This window comes from Eriocheir sinensis, chromosome 41 (genome assembly GCF_024679095.1).
Source record: "Eriocheir sinensis breed Jianghai 21 chromosome 41, ASM2467909v1, whole genome shotgun sequence".
In the NCBI taxonomy this organism is placed as follows: Eukaryota; Metazoa; Arthropoda; class Malacostraca; order Decapoda; family Varunidae; genus Eriocheir; species Eriocheir sinensis.
This window is the reverse complement of record NC_066549.1, coordinates 5559456-5583393: the sequence shown is the minus strand read 5'-3', so window position 1 is coordinate 5583393 and position 23938 is coordinate 5559456. Positions and strand designations below refer to the sequence as shown.

Below are 23938 nucleotides of genomic sequence, written 5' to 3'. Positions count from 1 at the left end.
TCCTATACGTGTGATTTAACCCTTGCTGTCTTGTGATTAGGGTGACTGTGGGGACGTTCTCAACACTGGAATAATTTGGGTAAGTCTCCTTTGGTCATATTCTGGCGTGTTGTGTTTCTGGTGTGGTTTGGGACAGCGTGGTGGCGGGGCGGCAGTTTCAGGCCCGGCACGAAAGGGTACACGGACGAGGCCAGGCGACAGAGCTCCGTGGTGTCGCCGTGACGTGGTGCTTCGTGTTAAGTCAGTCGTCCATCGCTTTGACATGTAGGTAGTCTGCTTGGATACGCTAACTGCCTCTCGTAGAAAAAAAACCGGGAATAACTCTTAGGGGAATTCGATGTTAATTTCACTGCTGGACAAGTAAACCTACCCTCACCCACCCACCCTCACATCCGACATGCACAATTAATCTGCTTGTATACGCTAACTGCCTCTCGTAGAAAAAAATGGAAATAACTCTTAGGGGACTTCGATGTTATTTTCACCGCTTAACAAGTAAACCCACCCTCACCGAACTCACCAAACAGGCACATTTTAAAAACCATCAAGCCCTTCATCCTCTTAAGACAAAACATGGTAGATATTATTTTCCTTTAATTGAAAACCTAACTGTCTCGCTTAAGCGGCTAGTAACAAGCACAGTGGTAACAAGCGACCTCAAACACACCACGATTTGAAGAGAGAGTAAGCTATAGTCATGTGTGTGTGTGTGTGTGTGTGTGTGAGAGAGAGAGAGAGAGAGAGAGAGAGAGAGAGAGAGAGAGAGAGAGAGAGAGAGAGAGAGAGAGAGAGAGAGAGAGAGAGAGAGAAGGGGAGGATAATTTCTTTTGCTCATAAGTATAGGTTTCACACAATTGACCGTGTACTTATGCAAAATGACAAAATGCAAAAGTGTGTGTGTGTGTGTGTGTGTGTGTGTGTGTGTGTGTGTATGTGTGTGTGTGTGTGTGTGTGTGTGTGTGTGTGTGTGTGTGTGTGTGTGATAAGCCTGCGTTGAGTCACACCCGTCATAAGGTTTCAACCCTCGTCAGTCATGGATAGCAACAAAATGGATATCAACGTGACTGGTTATCAACACGCCAGAATATGACCAAAGGAGAGCTACCAAAATTATTCCAGTGTTGAGAAAGTCCCCATAACCACCCCACTCACACGAGAGCAAGGGTTAAATCACACATATAAGAAGGTAAAAGGCAGAGGAGATATAGAAAGGTAAATAAAGGGAGAGAAAACACCGCTGGAAATATTGGCACCACCCTCACTACCACTGCCACCGCCACCACCTTCACCACCACCACCATCACCATCACCACCGTATAAAGGTTAGATTTTGGGTTCTTTATAAAGGTGAAGGGGACGAAAAGATTTGATTGAAGGTTATAGGTGGATGAATAATAATAACAAAAACAATAACAAAAAATCACACATATCTGTTTTATCAATCTTATCACGACAACTGCTTAGGTATACACGCACACACACACACACACACACACACACACACACATACACACACACACACACTCCATTAGCGGAACGACACAGTGTTATTACTCACAAGAAGGAGAGAAAGGATTGAACTGCGGAAAGGAATGGAGGAAAGGAGGGAGGGAGGGAGGGAGAGAAGAGAAAGGTGGAATTGAATGGAGCGAAGGAGGATCAAGAATGGACTGGAAAAAGGAAATGGAAGGATGTAATAAGGAAGAATGGAGGAATGGAAAGAGATGAAGGGAAGGAAGGAAGGAATCAAAGAGGAGATGGAGGATGTGAAAGAAGGAAAAAGGGAAGAAAAGAAGAAGGAAAAGGAAGGAATGTAAGAAGGGCAAAGGGATGGAGAGGGAAGGGATGAGAGAAAAGGGATGGGAGGCAAGGGATGGAAGAAAGGAAAGGAAACAGGTGAGAATAGGAAAGTAAGGAAGAGAATGAAAGGGAAGAAGAGGAAGAAGCTAAAGCGAGGGAAAGGAACAGAAGGAAAGGAAGAAAAGGAATAATGATAAAGAGAGAAAATGAAAGGATGAAGATAAGAAGGGAAGGAAGGAACGAAAAGAAAGAAAAAATATAAAACTTAAAAAGAAAGGAAAGAGAAGAGGGAGAGATAGGGATGGAGATATAGGGGAGGGGAGGGAGAGATGGAAAGGAAAAGAAGAGGAAAATATAGGTGGAGGAAAAAGAGGGGAGAGGAAAGGAAGGGAAAGGAAGAAGATGAAGGAAAGAAAGGAAGGGACGGTAGAGAATCACGGAATGAGGTAGGCAGGGTAGGAGGGAACAAAGGTGGGAGAAAGAGCAAGGTAATAAAATTGGAGGAAAAGAAAATAAAGACAAAACTAATATTCTGGGAGGATGCGAAAGATGAGAAAGCGAGGGAGAGAGAGAGAGAAGGAGAGTGGGCGAGCGGGAGAGAGTGGAGGAAGAGGAAGAAGAGGAAGAGGAGGAGGAGGAGAAAAAAGACGGAGAAAGGAGACAATGGGATCCTACTGAGCCGGGAGAGATGCGTCGTTGCCTACAAAGAGCAAGGGGGAAAAATAACCTAAAAAAAAACGGATAGAAAATAGGCTTGAAGATGGATATACAGACATACAGACAGACAGGCAGACAGAAAGGTACACAGACACACATGCAGACAGGAAGAAAGATTGATACGATAGACAAGATAACAGAAACAACTAGACCCAGAAACAGACAGAAAGACAGATAAAGAAAAGAAAAATATGGTAGATATAGATAGATAGTTTGACAGATGTAAATGAATAGATAGATAGATAGTGAGAAGCAAAGATAGGAGAAGACGTCAAATACAGTCAAATTGAATAAATGAATGGGGGAAAGAAATGAAGGAGAAAAATAAGATAGAGATTGATAGAAAAACGAAAGAGATAATATAAGACAGAAACTATAAACTGAATAAATGAGAGAGAGAGAGAGAGAGAGAGAGAGAGAGAGAGAGAGAGAGAGAGAGAGAGAGAGAGAGAGAGAGAGAGAGAGAGAGAGAGAGAGAGAGAGAGAGAATGATTGACATAACGGGCAAAGAAAGAAGTCTAAAGATAACTTGAAGCCTGACATCATACAACCGTTGGGCAAGACCGATGACTACTACTACTACTACTACTACTACTACTACTACTACTATTACTACTACTACTACTACTACTACTATAACAATCACCACAACCACAACAGCGACAGAAAGGTAAATAAAGAGAGGGAAAAGAAAACAACGCAGAAATATTGGCACCACCACCACCACCATCACCATGTTGCTGCTGCCGGAACAATAATAACTACCAATATTCTGAGCCCATTGGCAAGGCAGACCGCGGCTTTGTGGCGACAGGTGGCTAGCAGGTGAGTGTATGTGTGTGTATGTGTGTGTGTGTGTGTGTGTGTGTGTGTGTGTGTGTGTGTGTGTGTGTGTGTTTAGATTCTGCTTTTCCTTTGTGTCTGTCTATCTGTATGTCTGTATAGTTTTCTGTCTGTATGTCTGTCCATCCACTTCATATTTGTGTTTAATATGTGTTTCTGTCTATTTGTTTGTCTGTCTATCATTATTCTTGTTCAGTTTTTCTCTCTTCTCTTCTCTTCTCTTCTCTTCTCTCTCTCTCTCTCTCTCTCTCTCTCTCTCTCTCTCTCTCTCTCTCTCTCTCTCTCTCTCTCTCTCTCTCTCTCTCTCTCTCTCTCTCTCTCTCTCTCTCTCTCTCTCTCAGGTGAACCAAAAAGTCAGGCTGGACAGGAGCGGCGCCATGTCACGATCAGACAAAAACAGCGTCACGTTATAAATTCACGGCACGGGAGAGAGTTTGGCTCGTAGAAAATGGGATGAACACGGAAACTCATTAAGGGGCGTGATGAAGAAGAGTGGGGGTGGGAGGGGGGGAGGTGTGCGTGAGTGTGTGTGTGGGGGGAGGGGTTGGGGGGGGGGGTCTTGATACCTGAACACCTTTTTTTTTTTTTTGGTTGTTGTTGTTCGTAAATGAGTTAGGTGAGAAAGAAGGAAAAAGTTGTGGTCTCCCTTAATTAAATCTCCCTACTCTCGTTTTCTTTTTGTTGTTAGTTTTACGCCGTCATGAAAAAAAAAAAAAAAGAACACATTAAATAAGAAAGAAAACTAATTCTGTCTTGCAAACTCATAAAGAAAATGTATAATGAAACCAGTGACCCTTTTAGTACTGTCAACATTATTATTATCATTATTTTCTTTATCATTATTACTATTATTATCACTACCACTAAAACTACTAAATTATTCAGTTTTATTTTTCTATGTTTACTTTTCTTAAGGTTCAGCAGCCAGGTAGTAACTCATCAGACTCTTGGAAGGAAAGGTCAAACTTCTTCCCTGCTTCAACTAACCCTGCCGAGCGGCCTGAGCCTCCCCTGCCCTGCCCGCCTGTCAGTCCGGCAAGGGAGGACGGAAGGAAAGAGAAATGAAGGCGGTGGGAAGGCATCTATATTGGTTGTTGTAGGGGAATTAATGGTGGAGGTGGTGGTAGTAGTAGTAGTAGTAGTAGTAGTAGTAGTAGTAGTAGTAGTAGAAGTATATTTCTTTTATTTATGTTTTGTTGTCGTTGTTATTGTTGTTATTATTGTAAAAGCAGTATTAATAAATGTTAGAAGAGGTAAAGGTGATGGTTGTGGTTATGGTGGTGATAGAGAATATGGTGGTGGTGGTGGTGGTAGTGGTGGAGGTGGTGGTGTTGGTATGGTGGGGGTTATGATAGTGGTGGTGGTTATCGTGGTAGTAGTGAATATGGTGGTTGGTGGTGGTGGTGATGACGGTGGTGGTGGTGGTGGTGTCGGAGGTGGAGGTCTCCCTGACAGGTCTCTGGCTACGTGTCTCCGGGGCTACAATGACATTCTATCTCCATTTATTACCGGATATTCTCCTCGCACCATTTTCCCGGCTGGCCGAGGGAGGATGCGCCGCCCGCCAGCCAGGAACCCAGCCGCCCAGCCAAGCCGCCTCTGCCAAGCCAGCCACCTGTTGCCTCATCTCCCAGCCAGGAATCCACCCACTCATTCACCCAGCAGCCAAACGCCTAACCTGTTTTCCTTCAAGCCAGTCAACCAGTCAGCCAGTCAGCAGATATACTAGCCAAGAAGTTTGTCAGTCACCCATTCAGCTAGTTAGCCATCCAGCCACATTGTCAACCAGTCAGTCAGTCATATAGCGATCCAGATATTTAGCTACACACAACACACTCAGCAATCCAGCCAGTCATCTATCGTTTTTGTATGTTGCTTTAGTCTAACGAGAGTGAAAATAAAAGTAAAATCCACCTACAATGACTAAGAAATAGGATACTCATAGACGTTTAAATTCAAATAAAAAAATACAGCACGAAGGGTTTTTTCTATCGATTAATTTATTGTTTTAAAGTGCGAGCTTGTTAACTGAAGGCTCGTATTATCATCATTATTATTTTATTTTCTCCGCCTACCTGAGCAACTAACCACTCAACCAAAAATATATCAACCTCTTTAGTCACCCATCTAGGTTTCTTTGTTTTATCTATTCATTGCTTAAGTTGTTTCCCGGATATATTCTTTTTTTAGCAGCTGTATCCCATGTATGTAAATGCATATTAGGACCATTAATAAATAACTTTGTTTGTGGGCAATAAAATATCTATCTATCTATCTACCTATCTACTCAGCCAACCTATCAGCGACCGATTTACCATTCAGCCAATCCCCTACCTACTTACCTGCCCACTTACTTGAACAAGATTATCAACTAATCAGCCCTCAATCAGCCCCCACCTACCCTAATCACCCATCTTCTTAACCATCCTTTCAGCAACCCATTTAGCACTTCGCCAACTAGCCACCCACCCCTCACCCACCAAACTCCCCTTTTCCCCCTAAGCCTACCACCCTCCTTATCTACCCTTTTACCTGAACGAGATAATCAACTAATCAGCCCTCAATCAGCCCTCACCTATACCTAATCACCCATCTACTTAACCAGTCTTTCAGCAACCCATTCAGCACTTCGCCAGCTAGCCACCCAACCCCTACCTATACCAACCTCCCCTTTTCCCCCTACGCCTACCAGCCTTCAGCCTTTCACCCGCCCCCTCCCCCCCACCCCCCAGAAGCCGTTCACTCTGGTCTGTAGAATATTCCACAGTGTCGTTAACTCCCACAACCGACGCCTTGCTGCCACATTACTCTTTCCCGGCGACTCCCAACACCTGCGAGCTGTCGTGTCGGGCCCCAGGTGAGATGCGTCGCCACCCCAAACACCTTCTGCAAGTCTAATTTATTATCGAGATTTATACCACCACCACCACCACCACCACCACCACGAGGGAGAGGCTGACTAGGTGAAGGCTTGGTGGAGGCGCCCAGACCACCACCACCACCACCACGAGGGAGAGGCTGACTAGGTGAAGGCTTGGTGGAGGCGCCCAGACCACCACCACCACCACCACCACCGCCAGCACCTTCTTTACAGCCTCTAACGCGTTTATGATTGGTGGCCCGAGATTGTAAACAGAAGGAGATTGAGGAAGGGAGCTGAGGAGGGATAAGGGAGAGAAGAGAGGATTATAGGAGGATCAGATGAAGGAGGAGGAGGAGGAGGAGGAGGAAGAATGTAACCTTAACTTCCCTCTCTTCACTATTATGTATCTTCCTCTCCTATGTCTTTCCCTTTCTCTCGTTATCTATCTATCTCATTTACCTTCCTTCCATCCCATATTCTCACGCCAGCCTCTCTCTCTCTCCCTCTCTCATTCTCTTTTCCACTTTCTCCCTTCCTTTCTCCCTCTCTTTTTCCCTCTTTCCCTTCCTCTCTAACTCTCTCACTGTCTAACTCTCTCCTACTCTAACTCTCTCTCTCTCTCGTTCTCTTTCCCATTCCCTCTCTTCCCTTTCTCCCTTCCTTTCTCCCTCTCTTTTCCCCTCTTTCCCTTCCTCTCTAACTCTCCCACTGTCTCTAACTCTCTCTCCCACTCTAACTCTCCCACACTAACTATCTCTTCCACTCTCTCTCCCTCTCCTCCTCTCCACTTTTTCCCTTCCTTTCTCCCTCTCTTTCCCCTCTATCCCTTCATCTCTAACTCTCCCACTGCCTCTAACTCTCTCCCACTTTAACTCTCTCTCTCTTCCACTCTCTCTCTCTCTCTCCCACTCTCCCCTCTTCCCTCCAAGCAAACAACTTCTCTCGCGAGGCCGAAGGGAAACTCACGGTGGAGGGAACTTTAGCCCTGGAGCCTCAATACTTGGGAGGAGGAAACAGGGAGAGGAGGGATGGGGAGAGAGGAGGAAAGGTTGCCATGGAGAGAAGTGAGCGGCAGGGGATTCGGAGGGATTGTGGAGGGGATCTCTCTCTCTGCCTCTCTGTCCCTCTTCATCTATTTATCTTTGTCTCTCTCTGTCTCACTCTCACTCTCACTCTCTCTCTCTCTCTCTCTCTCTCTCTCTCTCTCTCTCTCGGTACATCAGCGGACACGGCGGCTTAGTGGCACGAGATGAATGGCCAGGGATGTTGATCGATGCGGGATGCTGAGAGACGGGCAGGCGGCCACAAGGAGGTTAGATGACCATGCAGGGACACAACTGGGACTAAGGAGGGCGGCACGAGGGTCAGAAGGAACACCGATACTTATACCCACGAGAAGATGGACAAGGAATTTAGGACATGGGTGGGGATTCTGTAAGGAAATTTATGCTAGGCGAAAGATAAGAAATTGCAGGACACGGCTGGGACTAAGGATGGCAGCGCGAGAGGTCAATAGAAACACCATAATATTTGATAGCCACGAGAAGAAGGAAGACAAGGGATTTACGAGGATTTGAATGCTGTATATGCGGTGAGGTAAATCCCGGGAGATAAATATACAGGGAGACGAAAGATATAGAGGGAGACGAAAGATATAGAGGGAGATGAAAGATATAGAATACTTGTGGCCATATACAAGATTTTACGTGTGATAACAGACATAAGGACGGAAAGGTTGACAATACTAGGTGGTCAAGGAAGGACAGAGGTGGTAAGCATAGAGTGAAAGATTAAGGAATACTTGTGGCTATAAAAGAAATCCGTTTTGATCATGGGGAGAAATACCAATAAATATCCCGAATAATTATAGATGGTCAAGAAAGCACTTATGTGAGTAGTGTGAATATAACAAGACATTTAGATAAGCAAGAGTGTAAAGGGGTGAGGAGTAAGCTTATGACGAGGCATACTCAGGTAGCCACGAATATATTGATCAAGCCAGCATGAAAAAAAAGTCGCGAGTGCAGATAAAAAAGTAACCCCCACACCAGAAACAGAACTAATATTTGTTGATCAAGAAAGTACGCGGTTAGTAAAGAGAAACATATGACGAGACAGGCGCGAAAATAGTACTCGAGCCTGCAAAATTAGTCCTGAGTGATCGTAAAAGTGTACCAGACAAAGAAAACACGATTTATTTTTTTTTTACATCAAAGGACACGGCTCAAGGGCGACAAAAAGAGTATAAAAAAGCCCGCTACTCGCCGCTCCCATAAAAGATAACAGTAAAGAGTAGCAAAAAGAAAGGTCAATTTCGGGTGGAGAGGTGTCCTGATACACTCTTCTTGAAAAAGGTCAAGTCATAGGCAGGAGGAAATACAGACAAATATTTACAGTTGGTCAAAAAAAATACAAGCAAACAAATGACGAAACCAACCCCGGGTAGACACGAGAATATGACCCGAAACCAATTAAACAACCAAACAACCAAACACACACACACACACACACACCAATATTTGTAGACACGAAAACATTACACGAACCAACAAAAGAATCCGCCAGTGATCAAAGACAACCCGGGCGGTCACAAAGGGGATCTAGGCGTCTACAGAGGGATATAATACCCTCCTATTGAGACAGCCGCGGTAACAAGGTTGTGGCGGCGGGGACAACTGAGGCGAGATTGGAGGGAGGGAATGAGACGCAGAATGGGACAAAGGCTGCGAAGAGGGCGACACGAGAGGGACAGAGGTGACGGAAGGGGACGACAATGGGGGCAGAGGCGAGGGCAAACACAGCCTCCATGACTTACCTGCTGGAGAAGGCGAGGGCGAGCTGGTCGATGGCCTCCAGGAAGGATGTGGGGTCGGCGTGGTCATCCTCGTACCCATAGCCTGAAGGGGAGGAAAAAAAGGTCGTCAGGGATAGACAAAATAAATAAGTATATAGATAAATAGATAGATATATAGATAAAAAGAGAGATAGATATATAAATAGATACATACAGATAGATATATAAATAGATAGATAAATAAATAAATAAAAATAACAAAAAAAGATGATTTGAAACAGAATAACCACATCGCCATTATTCAACATCCCAAGTCAAACACATACACACACACACACACACACACACACACACACACACACACACACACACATACACGCCACTCACAAGCTCGACAACCGCTCAGCACGGCACTCAGCCTGATGGACGCCAGACCCAAATACAACTTACCCACCCACCTACCTGCCCTCCTACCTGCCCATCTGCCCACCTATCGCCCCCCCACCCACTTGGCCCCCACGTAAACTAACCTGACCCCCCCCTCCCCTCTCTCCCCCTCTCAATCCCAAGACCAAACACAACTTCGCTGCTAAATCGCCCGCAACTCTCCACTGTGTGTGTGTGTGTGTGTGTGTGTGTGTGTGTGTGTGTGTGTGTGTGTGTGTGTGTGTGTGTGTGTATTAGTTACCTGTCTGTCTGTCTGATTTCTTATTACCCTGTCTGTCTGTCTGTCTGTCTGTCTGTCTGTCTGTCTGTCTGTCTGTCTGTCTGTCTGTCTGTCTGTTTCTCTCTCTCTCTCTCTCTCTCTCTCTCTCTCTCTCTCTCTCTCTCTCTCTCTCTCTCTCTCTCTCTCTCTCTCTCTCTCTCTCTCTCTCTCTCTCTCTCTCTCTCTCTCTCTCTCTCTCTCTCTCTCTCTCTCTCTCTGTCTCTCTCTCTCTCTCTCTCTCTCTCTCTCTCTCTCTCTCTCTCTCTCTCTCTCTCTCTCTCTCTCTCTCTCTCTCTCTCTCTCTCTCTCTCTCTCTCTCTCTCTCTCTCTCTGTCTCTTCTCTCTTCTTCTCTCTTCTTCTCTCTTCTCCTCTCTTCTCTTCCCCTTTTTCCCCTTCCCTTTTTCCCCTTCCCTTCTTCTCCTTCCCTTCTTCCCCTTCCCTTCTTCCCCTCCCCTTCTTCCCCTTCTCTTTCCCTTTCCCCCTCTCATCCCCTTTCTTTCCCTTCCCCCCTCTCATCCCCTTTCTTCCCCTCTCCCCCCTCATCCCCCCTTCTTTAACCTCATACCCCTTCCTTCCCCCCGCTTCCGCTCCCTCACCCGTGTTCGGCGTGGGAGGAGGACGTTCGCGTGGGGGGCGCAAAAACAGTGTTACCAGAACAAATGAGGTGTCACTCTAGGCCTGGCGACGACCCAGCAGTGTTGCATCAGGGGACACGAGTGGGAGAGGGGAAGTGAGTGAGGGGGAGGGGAGTAAGGGGAGTGAGGGAGTGGAGTGGAGCAAGTGGGTGGGGGAGGGTCAAGGGGAACAGGTCATACACTTTCCTCTCTCTATCTCTCCTTTATTCCTCAGTTGTGAATTTATCTATCTTTAGTGTTTTCCTCTCTCCCTTCCTCTCTCTCAGGTAACTTTTTTAGCAGGTATTATGAAAGCACAAGAGCAGTAACAACAAAAAACATCATAATCAAAGCACACAGCTCTCGCCCCCACACAATGAACATCCCAATCAATTCAACAACATACCTCTTTCAATAACACGAGAATAAAGATCCGAATAAAAGAAGGAAAACATTGATCAATTGCCGGGGAAATAGCATTGAAGGGAAGGAGGAAATGACAGTAGACTTGGAAATCGAGATGGATGTTTAGAAATTGACAGGAATATAATGGAATTGCCAGGATGTTTATAAATAGGCAGGTGTGTTTAAGAATTGACAGGTGTGTTTAAGAATTGACAGGGATGTTTAAGAATCGACATGTGTATTTAAGAATTGACAGGTGTGTTTAAGAATTGCCAGGATGTTTATAAATAGGCAGGTGTGTTTAAGAATTGACAGGTGTGTTTAAGAATTGACAGGGATGTTTAAGAATTGACATGTGTATTTAAGAATTGACAGGGATGTTTAAGAATTGACAGATACGTTTATGAATTGACAGGGACGCTTAAAAATTCACAGGAACGCCTAGAAATGGTTCAAAACTTCAAGACATGCAACTAGTCCATCCTGTGCCGAGGGTGATGTCATCTGTTCTGCCTGGCCATGTACAAACTATGCTAAGTATTTGCTGCCATCGCCCATCAAGCACCAGCAGCGACACCAAACTATGTCCAGCCTAACCCTGAAAGCCGCTAAACTATCCACCCTTCTCGATAACCCTGCACGGTCTGAGGCAATGGCCGGCATGATCAGACGCTTTCAGATCTCACAACCAATATTTCCCAAGGCCACAAAGGTGTTTAGTCGGGTTCTAAATTCAACGTTGCCAGATTGTCGTACTCAGCCGCTTATATTTCCCGTACGAGAGGAAGAATTAAAGAGGAGAGAAAAGAGACGAAAGGAAGGAAGAGAAATGAAGAGAGAAAGAGAGGAAAGAGAAACGGGAAAGATAGAGAAAAGAGAAAAAGGAAGAAGAGAAAACGAAAGATGAGCCATAATTAATCCTACCCCTAAACTGTCTTCTGGGCTCCAATGACGAAACTCATTTATAGTTATCGTTAAAAGAGTTAGATCCTGTCGTTTCTTGGCAATAGTTAGGCGTCAGAAACCGGTAAATACTATGTTCTGAGTACGATAATCTGGAAATGACGGTTCTCGTGAGTGTTTCTTTGGGTTCATGGTGCAGAGGTTTGGAAATACCCAGGGCATCCTACAGGAAAGCCGTATCTAAGTGGGTGTGTAAGCCCCGAAACGTTTGAGAATATGGCCTCTAGTAACGTTTGTCTGAGACCGCATATTGATGAAACGTTTACAGCTCCATGTGGCCTTGTTTTTTTTTTTGTTGTTGTTGTTTGTTTGTTTTTTTCATTTTCCCACTAAAAATTTTCCGTGCATTGTTCAGAAGCATAAAAAAGACACAGGAAAAAATGACATAGGCGAGTTGGAACGTTTGTTAAGTAAAAAAATAACCTAAAGCATGACCAAAAAAGGCGTCAGGTGGAGACGGTGAAAATTGGTAATTGAATCGTTGACATCACTGCCTGGCTGTATTTATTTTAACTTCCTTTGCCTTTCCTTTTCACGCCCCCTTCCCCACATATAAAAAAAACATTCTCCAAGATTGTAATATGTAACGTTCTGTCATACCTAACAGACATAAAATTTGAGTCAAACGTTCACTGTCTGGTGGAAACGTTCAGGGGCTAGTAACGTTGATCTGATTACCCTTACATATCAGGTCTGTGTCTGTCTGTTTGTCTGTCTGTCTGTCTCTGTGTGGATATGTTTGTTTGTCTCTTTTATCTTTGCCAAGTTTTTTTATTTTTATGTATGTATGTATGTATATCAATGTTTGTTTGTCTTTCTACATGTGCCTGTCTGTCTGAGTGTATTTCTCTTTCACTCTCAGTCTCTCTCTCTCTCTCTCTCTCTCTCTCTCTCTCTCTCTCTCTCTCTCTCTCTCTCTCTCTCTCACAAATTTATCGCCCCCTTTCACTAATTGATGTGAACGCGTGAATATTTACTCACCCGGCCCGTACCGTAGTTAATCTGCCCCTCTCCTTTGGCTTTAGGTACGGTGTGTGTGTGTGTGTGTGTGTCTGTCTGTCTGTCTATGTAATTCACCGTAGTCTGATCACGCTCCGAACTTGCCATCCCCAGCCAGTACTCTCCCCGTATGGGCTATTGGAACTCTGGTGACGGGTCTTTGAGTACGGCTGGAACCTCACACACACACACACACACACACACACACACACAGTAGGTAGGACACAACCCCCGACTGACCCCCTGTTACCCACTTTCTTTTGGCTTGACAGGGGACACTTAGTAAAGAAGACTGCCGATCGATCTGTCTCCGCTCTGCCTTGGAATCGAACCTGGGATCTCTCTGCTTCTATGTCATCGCTTATTTATACCCTCCGCCACCTCTCCTTCTCGCTCCCTCTCTCTCCTCTACTTAATTAACCCTTATTTTTTTTTCCCTTGCTGGTTCTTTTTTTTTTTCTTTTTTCTTCCCTCTCTTCCTCTCTACCACCTCCTTCTCCTCCTCCTGTGTTTTCTTTTTACTCCTCTTCTTCCTCCTCCTTGTTTTGTTTTTCCTCCTCTTCTTCCCAGACCTCCTCCTCCTCCTCCTCCTGCTAACTTTTATTACACTTTTTCCTCTTCCTTCTTCTACCTCCTCCTCCTCCTCCTCCTCCTTCCTTTTCATTTCTTTCTTTTCATTTATTTTTCTTCTTCTTCCTCCTCCTCCTCCTTCCTTTTCATTTGTTTCTTTTCATTTCTTCTTCTTCTTCTTCTTCTTCTTCTTCTTCTTCTTCTTCTTCTTCTTCTTCTTCTTCTTCTTCTTCTTCCTCCTCCTCCTCCTCCTCCTCCTCCTCCTCCTCCAAAGTCAGCAGGTGAGAGCCCGTTGTAAACATAGGGTCAGGAAGGCCACTCACCCACTCACCCCATCTTGGCACTGTTTATGTTTGGTATAGGCCTAGTAGGGAAGAGCAGGAGAAGGAGAAGGGTGGATGAGGAAGAAGAGAACTGAAAGAGAGGCAGGAGAATGGGGAGGAGGCGGAGGAAGGGAAAGAGAAGAGGAAGAAGAGATGGAAGGAAAAAATGAGCGAGGTGGATGAAAAAGATAAGGATGGAAAGGAGGAGAGGAAAAAGAGGGGGAAGAGATGTGCAGAAAGAGAGAGATGGCATAGGAAGGAAAGGAAGGTGTGTGAGAAAGACGTGTAATGATAGAGAATGAGAACCAGGAGAGGGAAGAAGAGAGAGAGGGGAGGAGGAGGAGGAGACAGACGAGAGAGACTAGTGAAAGAGGAGCAGCTTAGTAAGGAAGGAGGGAGAGGGGGAGAGAAGAGAGAGGAAAGAAGAAGAAGAAGACGAACAAGAAGAAGAACAAGAAGAAGAACAAGAACAAGAACAAGAAGGAAATAGAATTGACATGTTACTCAACCCCACGACACACACACACACACACACACACACACACACACACACACACACACACACACACACACACACACACACACACACACACACACACACACGCAACATGCAATACTTAGCAGGACGTAATTGATCTCATGCTAAGGTGTGGGCGTGAGAGAGAGAGAGAGAGAGAGAGAGAGAGAGAGAGAGAGAGAGAGAGAGAGAGAGAGAGAGAAATACCTCCCCTTTGTCCTTATCAACTCTTCTTTCTCCTTATCTTCCTCCTCCTTCTCTTCCTTTTTCTCTCAGTGTTCTTCTTCTTCCTCCTCTTCCTCCTCCCCTTCCCCTCCTCCTCCCTTCATCCTCCTTCTCTTTCTCTATAGAACCCTTCAATCACCCCCTATTTACTCCCTCCCTTTCTATTTATACTCCCTCCCCTCCCCTCCCCGTCCTCTCCCCTCACACTCACCTCCCCTCCTCCCTCCCCCCACTCCTCCTTCTCCTTTCCCTCCCCTTCCCCCACCGTCTACCTTCTGTCAATACTTAATTAAGCTCTGTCAAGTGTCCCTGTTTCTCGTATTCTACCACCTCCTCCTCCTCCTCCTCCTCCTCCTCCTCCTCCTCCATCTCCTCCTCTGCCTCTGCCTTCTCTTCATCCTCCTCTTTATCTTGTTTTTCTTTCCTCTTTTTCTCTTTCTTTCTCTTTCTCCTCCTCCTCCTCCTCCTATTTTTCTTTCTCTTGCTCTTATGCTTCTTCTTCCTTTTCTTTCCCTTCCTCTCTTCCTCTTCCTCTTCCTCCGTCTTTTCGTCCTCCTCCCCCTCCTCCTCCTCCTCCTCCTCCTCCTATTTTTTTTCTCTTGCTCTTATTCTTATTCTTCCTTCTCTTTCCCTTCCTCTCTTCCTCTTCCTCTGCCTCTGTCTTTTCCTCCTCCTCCTCCTCTTCCTCCTCCTCCTCCTTCGCAACATGGCTTCCGTAGTAAACGTTCGTGTTTAACTAACTTACTTGATTTTTTTCATTATATTTTTGAGGTGTTCGATGAAAGCTGATCAGCAGATATCATATATCTGGATTCTCAAAAGGCATTTGATAAAGTCCCCCACAAACGGTTGCTCAGCAAACTATTGGCGCACGGTATCTCGGGTAACATTCACAATTGGCTTGTGGACTGGCTCTCTGAGCGGAAACAGAGAGTAGTTCTAAACGGTGTTACATCTAACTGGCTCGACGTCAGAAGCGGCGTACCTCAAGGATCAGTGTTTGGCCCCATGCTCTTCTTAATTTATGTTAATGATATCGATGATGGGCTCACTTGCAAAGTATCAAAATTTGCTGATGACACAAAAATTGCTAGTAAAGTAACTGCGACACTCGACGAAGAAGCTTTACAATCAGATCTAGATCGACTTCCGCGTTGGGCCAATCAATGGCAAATGAAATTTAACGTTGACAAATGTAAAGTGTTGCACATCGGAAAAAATAACAATCGCGTTCGGTACGTAATGAATGGCCAACAACTTTCTGCAGTAAGTAAAGAAAAGGATCTTGGAATCACTATATCAAGCGATTTAAAGGCCCGGTCAGCATTGTTCAGAGGTAGTTAAAACTGTAAACAAATTGGTTGGCTTCATCGGACGAGTCTTTAATAATAAATCGGAAAAAGTAATATTAAAACTGTATAATTCGTTGGTTCGACCCCGTCTAGAGTACTGTGTACAGTTTTGGTCTCCCTACTACAGAAAAGACATAGAAAAGTTGGAACGGGTTCAACGAAGAGTAACAAAGATGATTCCAGTAATGGTAGTTCTTTCCTCTTTCCTACATAATTTCCATGCAGTTTTTCTATGCTGCATGGTTCTTTTTCCTTTCCTGCCAGCTTTGGCTGGAGGGATGGGGGGATGGGGAGGAGCCTTCGCCTTTGCTGTCCTTCATCTTCCACCTTTTATTAGATAGTTAGTGTAGCTTGTCACAAACAGCCTCGTAAGGACCAGCAGGTCTGCTGTTGTTTGTTCTTCCTTTGTGTTCCCCTTGTGTTCCTCCTCCTTCTCCTCCTCCATGATCGACCCGGCTTGACCTTTCTCAGTTCCTGCTTAAAATAACTTCACAGGACGTTTTCCTTCGTTCTCGCTGCACCGCCCTTGTTGTTGTTGTTGTCGTTGTTGTTTGTGTGTGTATGTGTGTATGTGTGTGTGTGTGATGTAACTGACACACGAGGATTCATCACTACCTCAACATTTATCTTACACACACACACACACACACACACAGCAGGGTCGAGAGAGAGAGAGAGAGAGAGAGAGAGAGAGAGAAACAGCATTAGGAGTGGTATATGTGGTATAAATATTGTTAAGAGACGGTTTTCTGCTCATTTTTATTGTACTTTTTTTTTTTAATTTATCGTCTCAAGAGATAAATTTTGTGATCAAGCATCCAGCACACCTTTCCCTCTCTCTTTACCTGCCGCAGTTTAATTAGGTTAGGAGAACACTTAATTATAACAACAATTTATATGAAAGTTCAGATAAATGTGAATAGATGAGAGATAAATGCTTTACCTGCCTTAGACTAATTAGGTTAGGAGAACACTTCATTATAACCACAACAATTTATATGAAAGTCCAGGAAAAATGTGCATAGATGAGAGATACAGGAGGCAACGATCTTCCACCTCTTGACCAACGTTGCATGGGGTCGTATTAAAAGACAACTCGCCGACTGAGAACACATATTTGACAAGGCTTTCGTAGGAGCTGTGGGTATTTCCAGGGGTAGTTTTATGACCCTGGTGGTAGTTTGACTCTTTTTTTGTACCCTGAGCCTAAAGAAACACTCATTAGAACCTGACTGATTCCTCCTTTGACCTTAAGTAACAGCTGATGTGAGAAGCGAGTGTCTTGTAATACCAGCTTAGGTAAACCCCGGGCTTTCAGTGGTGGGAAGAAGACCTGCCACGCCCACCCCTGCCACGCCCACCCCTGCCACGCCCACCCCTGCCACGCCTACCCCTTCCACAGCTAACCCATTCCCGCCCACTCTTCCCCGATGCCAAGGCCCTATGCTGCTACGCTATGCAACTACCGTGAATTGCTAATGAACTTTGCGATACTCATGGGTCAAAAAACGGTAAATACAATGTGCTGAGTACGATGATATGTTTTTTTTTTCTTTACAACAAAGGAGACAGCTCAAGGGCACACAAAAAAGGAAACAATAAAAAAGAGGTGGCTGAAAGAGAGGTCAATTTCGGGAGGAGAGGTGTCCTGATACCCTGATACCGCCTTCCCCCTCTTCCCCCTCACATCCGCTCCCTGTATAACCAAACCGTGACCTCGTTTGTTAACTACATCAACACAAAGGGAAGGGTATACACGGCGACGCCAGGTCAAGGTCTTACTAACACATCGTTTAACACTTTCCCTTCACCCAGTTTTTTAACCCGGTAGCTGCGGGGATCATGTATCTTAAAGGCCCCTCTAAGCTAATGAGAATGAAAAAAATCACATCACCACCCATTCCATATATATAGTACCAAACGCATTTGATTTCAATTTACACATCTATTTTTTTTTTATATTATATGGGTAAAAAATTTGGCTTTTGCTGGTACACGGTAAACGTAAAATTTGGGCCGTGCTCGTCGCTGCTACCGGGTTAAAGGAAGGTGAGGGAAAGAGTTACGAGCTAATAAACACTTGCTCGGAAGTTGCGCGTTTACCTGTGACCTGGAAGACTAAAGGAAACACGTGACCCGGATTAAGAAGGATAAAAGAAGGAAAGAAAAGGAAAAAAAAAAAACAGTTTACTTCATCAACACCCCTCCCCCTCTCCTCTCCTTCTCCCTACCCGCCCCCCGTCAAGTTCTAACCTCTTCACCGCCCCCTAATGCACCTCCCCCTTTCCCCTTTCCTGACCACACTCACACTGACTCACACCATTCCCCCCTTCCCCCTTAAAACACTCCCCTTTTATCCTGTGTTTTGACTTCTCAGACTTATAACTTCACAAACACTGCTCGGCCACACGGCAATCTATACATGTCAGAGCTTGTGGCTGTTTAGGCTGAAAGGTTGTGTGTGCATGGCGGGGGAGAGCAGTGACGGCAGTGCATGGTGGCTGCTGCGAGAGAGGGGCGGGAGTGTAGGGTATAGTGTTGAGAGGAGGCGCTGCATCGATACAGTTCTCCGGTGCCTTAATTTGAGCCTATGGAAATTAATCTCATGTCCCGTATCACCAGACGCTTTTGGCTCTCACAACATATATTTCCAAAAGCCACAGTGGTGATTAGTAAGGTTCTCATGAGTGGCTTTGACGTCCATGGTATAGAAGCCTTGTCAAACTATCACTGGGCTCATGAACCTGGTCATGGAAATACTGAACACATAACCTCTACGAAAAGTAAGATGGAAAGTTTCGTTTAGTCGGCGCAACATCTGTGGTCATATGCCAGAGAGAGACAGAAGGGGAAGGAATTATAGAAGGGAACAGATCCAAGGAGACGGGACACAAATCCCGATTAATACCTGGTACCCATTCACTGCTGGGTGGACATGGGCGTAGGGTATCGGAAAAGCCGCCCAAATTTTTCCACTCCGCCCGAACCTCTACGAAAGCCTTTTCTAATGTTTCAGAATGTGAGCCGAAGGACAGTATGATAGGTTTCGATGCCGTGACAAGGCGCTGAACCACTACTACGTTGCTTCCGCGGCTTCGAGTACATGGAAGCGAGTCTTAGCATAGTCCTGGTGCCACGATGTTGTGATAAAGCGTTGCAGCATCTCTACGTTGCTCCCATGTATCGTGTATCAGTGCGCGTCTCAGCACAGTCTCGGGGCCTCGGGGGCGGCTCAGGTAGCACACTCAGGAAGGAGGGCGGTAATGCGAACAATTCCTGTGTTCTTCGGCGCCGGGTAACGCGAGACGGGGATCCCGGAGACGCGCGGAATGCGGAGGCTCGGGGGCGGTGAGTGGCGGCGGTTGATACTTCGCGCGTGCCTGTTAGTGCGCGCGTCGCCTTACAAGCTCTGCACTGTCGCTGGTGATTGTTATATTGTCTAGACTCATGACTTATTGCACTTGTCACCTTACACATGAGGAAGAAGAGAACTGAAAGAGAGACAGAAGAATGGGGAGGAGGAGGAGGAGGAAGGGAAGGAGAAGAGGAGGAAGGGAAGGAGAAGAGGAGGAAGGGAAGGAGAAGAGGAGGAAGGGAAGGAGAAGAGGAAGAAGAGGTGCATTGAGCTATTGTTACTTTATTTAGACTCATGATTACATAATTATATTGCAAGGTTACAGTTAAATGTTACCTTGATAAGACTGTCTCAGGTTAATGTTACTTTGTTTAGACTCGTCACTACATATATTGCAAGGTTATAATTAAATGTTACCCTGACGAGACTCCCACAAGTTAGTGTCATTGATGAGGCTTAAGGTTGTGTAGTATAATTAGTAAAGGAGAAAAGTAAGGGTCGCATTTTAAAACATTTCGCCTTCCAAGTACACATATTTGACAAGGCTTTCGTATAGAGTTGTAGGCATTTCCAGGAGTAGTTTTAAGATCCTGGTGGTAGTGTGACCCTTCTTCTGTACCATGAACCTAAATCAACACTCATTGGAACACGATTGATCCCCTCTTTGACCTTTAGAAATAGTTGATGTGAGAAGTGAAAGTATCTTGTAATACCGCCATAGGTCTTGCAGTATGGAGCTGGAAAAAAAGTGAGGGCAGTGAAATTAAAAAGGTAAGAGAGGAGAGTAAAGCTGTAGCGTACTGATGAAAGAATGAAGAAATTGATGAACTCTTGCATTAGGAAATTGGACAACAGTGCGGGCGACGGAAGTGAAAAGGTGGAACACATTCGATAAGTGGAGTGGCATAGCTGCTAACTGATGAAAGAATGAGGAAACAGATGAACCCTTGCATTAGGAAATTGGACAACCGAGCAGGCAGCGGAATTTAAGAGGTGGAACACAGTAAATAAGTGGACTGCCATAACTGCAACTGATGAAAGAATGAGGCAACAGATGAACCCCTGCATTAGGAAATTGGACACCAGAGCAGGCAGCGGAATTTAAGAGGTGGATTACAGTCAGTATGTGGAGAAGGGTAACCGCTGTACTGATGGACCAGGCAGCCAGAGTAACAGTTTCCCCTACTTCAAAGAGAACGAAAAATACAGCCTCGACGGACCACGCGGCCAGAGTGTGTGGGCGACCGACTTCCTTCCCTCAGAGCAAACAGAGCACAGTAGCACCGACCTCCGACCCTGTTTGCTTTGCTTCCCGCCACGCTGAGCCCACTTCGATCCCCCCCTCTCTCCCTCCCTCTGGCTTACCCCTGCTTCCTCCTCTCCCACGACCTGCTTGCTAACTAAACTTGCCTTCCTTTTTCCATACACTCCCTATATACTGCCCTACGCTGCCCTATCTTATTTGCATGGCCTTCCCTTCCTTACCCTTTCCTTTCCTTCCCTTCCCTTCCCTTCCCTTCCTTCATCTTACCTTACCTTTCCTTCCCTTAGCTCTCAAACACAGCATGCAAAAACTTTCCTTCCCTTGCCAGCTTCTTATTAAACTTGCCTTACCTATCCCTACACTGCCATAAACTACCTTAACTTACCCTTACCTTACCTTACCTTACCTTACCTTACCTTCCCTTACCCTACTTTACCTTACCTTAACTCTTGTCTAACTGTCCCTACACTTACCACTGATATACACTCTCTTACCTTCCTTGTCTCCTTACACTTCTTACCCCCTGCCCTCTGTTCCCCATTCCCCACCTCCCCAAGACCCTCCCTTCACTGTCCCCTGCTCCACCTACCTTCTTCACCCCACTGGCTCCACACGCCCCTCCTCCCCTACCGATCTGTTTTTTTCTTACACCATTCCCCATTTCCCGCCCCTGGCCCTCTCTTCTCCTCCCCACCTGTTTGTTTACCTTGCTGGGTCTGCCTACCTCCCTCCTTACCCTCCCCACTTCCCTCCCCTGTCCCAGCCTGCCTACCTGTTTGCTTACCTTGGTTAATCCCATACTCCCTACTTACCCTCCTGCTCCATCGCGCCTCTATGCCTGCCTGCTCGCCTGTTCCCTTTCCTCTCCCCTTCGTCTCACCTCATAGCCACCGCACGACCCTCTCCATTGCCCACGCTGCTTCCCTTCCTGGCCATTCCTGTCATCGATACTGGGGGCTATTCCCATTCCTACTGCTTCGTTACCAACACTATTTATAACCTAACAGCCTAACCTAACCTAACCTAACATAGCCTAACCTAACCTAACCTAGCCTAGCCTAACTAAACCTAACCTAACCTAGCCTAGCCTAACCTAACCTAACCTAACCTAACCTAGCCTAACCTGACCTAACCTAACATAACCTAACAGCCTAACCTAACCTAACCTAATCTAACCTAGCCTAGCCTAGCCTAACCTAACCTAGCCTAGCCTAGCCTAACCTAGCCTAGCCTAGCCTAGCCTAACCTAACCTAACCTAACCTAACCTAACCTAACCTAACCTAGCCTAACCTAATCTAACCTAACCTAACCTAGCCTAGCCTAGCCTAGCCTAACCTAACCTAACCTAACCTAACCTAACCTAACCTAACCTAGCCTAACCTAATCTAACCTAACCTAACCTAGCCTAGCCTAACCTAGCCTAGCCTAACCTAACTTAGACTGCCACAACCTACTGACCTAATATAATCAAACCTGATTTTACAAGACCCTAACTAGTTAATTAACCTAACCTAGTAACCTGACTTCACCTAGTTAGGCCTAACCGTACCAAACCTAAGCTTACGTAATATACCAAAATCTAATCTAACCTAACTTAACCTAACTTGACCAAACTTTATAAAAACAAACGTGATATTGCACAACTTTACCATATCTATCCTAACCTGACCTGACCTGACCTGACTTCATCTAACGTAGCCTAACATAATGTAACGTGATCTAACCTAACCTAACCAAACCTAACACAACCTAATCTATTATCATCCAGCCTCACCTAACCAATTACCAACTGCTTCCCCGCCTTCCTCATCCCCTCTTCCATCCGCTCCCTCCCATCACTACTAACCTACTAACCCTTCCCTACGCACACTCCTAACCAAACCTAACACAACCTAATCTATTATCATCCAGCCTCACCTAACCAATTACCAACTGCTCTCAACTCCCCTCCCCCTCCACTTCCCCTCTTCCATGTCGCTCCCTCCCATCGCTACTAACCTTGCCTCCCTTTCCATGCTAACTCTCCCCTCCCATCGCTACCAACCTTGGGCCGTGTGCTTCAAAGTCAAAGGTTCCCTCACTCCGGCTAACGACCCCCGGACTTCTGCCTCTCTTGCCACGCTAACCCTCACTGTACTGCCCTCCGTGACCCTTCCCTAAGCACACTCATTTGCGGCCACACTCTCATAAAGCTACATACCACTCGTAAATGTCCGACTTTTATACAGCACACTAAAATATATGCAGAGAGGAGACCAGAGAGGAGGAGGGAAAATAACAAGAGGGAAACAATAAATGAACTTAAAATAAAAAAAGGGAATAATGATGAGACGAAGAGCAGGAGATAAATATGAGGAAATTGAGGAGGAGGAGGAAGTGAAAATTAAAAACTGGGGAGCAGCAAGCGAGCGAGAGGGGAATAAACACGACGTAACAAAGAGAAGTTAAAAGGAAGGAGGAAGATTATTAGGAGTTCAAAGACGAGGAACGTGAGGAGGAGGAGGAGGAGGGGGAGGAGGAGGAGGAACACGAACAAAAAAAAGAAAGAACAAGAAAAACAAGAAGAGAATATAAAGAAAGAAAAAAGAAGAAAAATACGAAAAAAAGGGAAAATAAGAGAAGGAGGAGGAGGAGGAGGAGGAGCACAAACAAAAAAATAAAGAACAAGAAAAACAAGAAGATAAGAGAATATATAAAAAAATCCGAAAAAGAAAGGAAGATAAGAAAATAAAGAGGAGAAAGATGATGGCGAGAAAAGTCCAGACGAGGAAGAAAACAAATACAAAGAAAACAAAAAAAGAAAAAACAAGCAAAAGAAAAGAAGATTCAGAAAACAACACGATTACTTTTTTGAATGAATATGTAGATAAAAAATGACAACGATAGGACTGAGGTTCGCCATCTTCCACCAACAACACCTTCCCTCTTCATTAACCTAAATTAGCTTTTTTTATGAATGTGCAGGTAAAGGAAGATAATAATAGGAATGAAGTTCGTCATCTTCCACCAACAGCATCTTCCCTCTTTATCAACTTAAATCAGCTTAGTTCAATTAAGAAAAACACTTCACGCGCCCACATATTACAAACCATTCCTTTCCCTTAATTAAAATCATCTCCAGTAATAACAGTGGCGCCCTCTTTTGACACGTTCAGCAACCTTGAGAATCACCATTATCCTTACCATATATAGGTTTCTGTCCCCTTTACATCACTATCATCACCATCATCACCATCACTTCCATCACCCCTAAACCAATATTCATCACCAACACCAAAAAAAAAAAATTCACCATCACCACCTTCACCATCCTCGTCACTGCTACCATTATCCTCACCATACATAGGTTTCATTACACTTGACATCACCACCACCATCATCACCATCATCATCACTACCATCGCCTCAGTAATACCACCAACACCCCAAAACCAATATTCACCACCACCACCACCATCATCTTCACCATCCTCGTCACTGTTACCAATATCCTCACCATACATAGGTTTCATTACACCTTACATCATCACCATCACCATCATCTCACGAAAGGAACAGTCACCATCAACTCCAAAAAACTATCACCATCACCAACACCACAATCCTCACCTCCACCACGGACTAAT

The 23938-nt window shown here is 45.2% G+C and overlaps 1 protein-coding gene across 3 annotated transcripts in view; it reads right to left on the bottom strand.

Moving 5' to 3' along the window:
- The window catches only part of LOC127009549 (rho GTPase-activating protein 45-like), a 285593-nt gene that overhangs the window by 137359 nt on the left and 124296 nt on the right, over positions 1 to 23938 (bottom strand). For all 3 annotated transcript variants that reach the window (XM_050882726.1, XM_050882725.1, XM_050882727.1), the window contains one exon: positions 9039 to 9120. In XM_050882726.1, coding sequence (XP_050738683.1) covers positions 9039 to 9120 — 82 coding nt within the window. The remainder of the gene's footprint in view (positions 1 to 9038; positions 9121 to 23938) is intronic.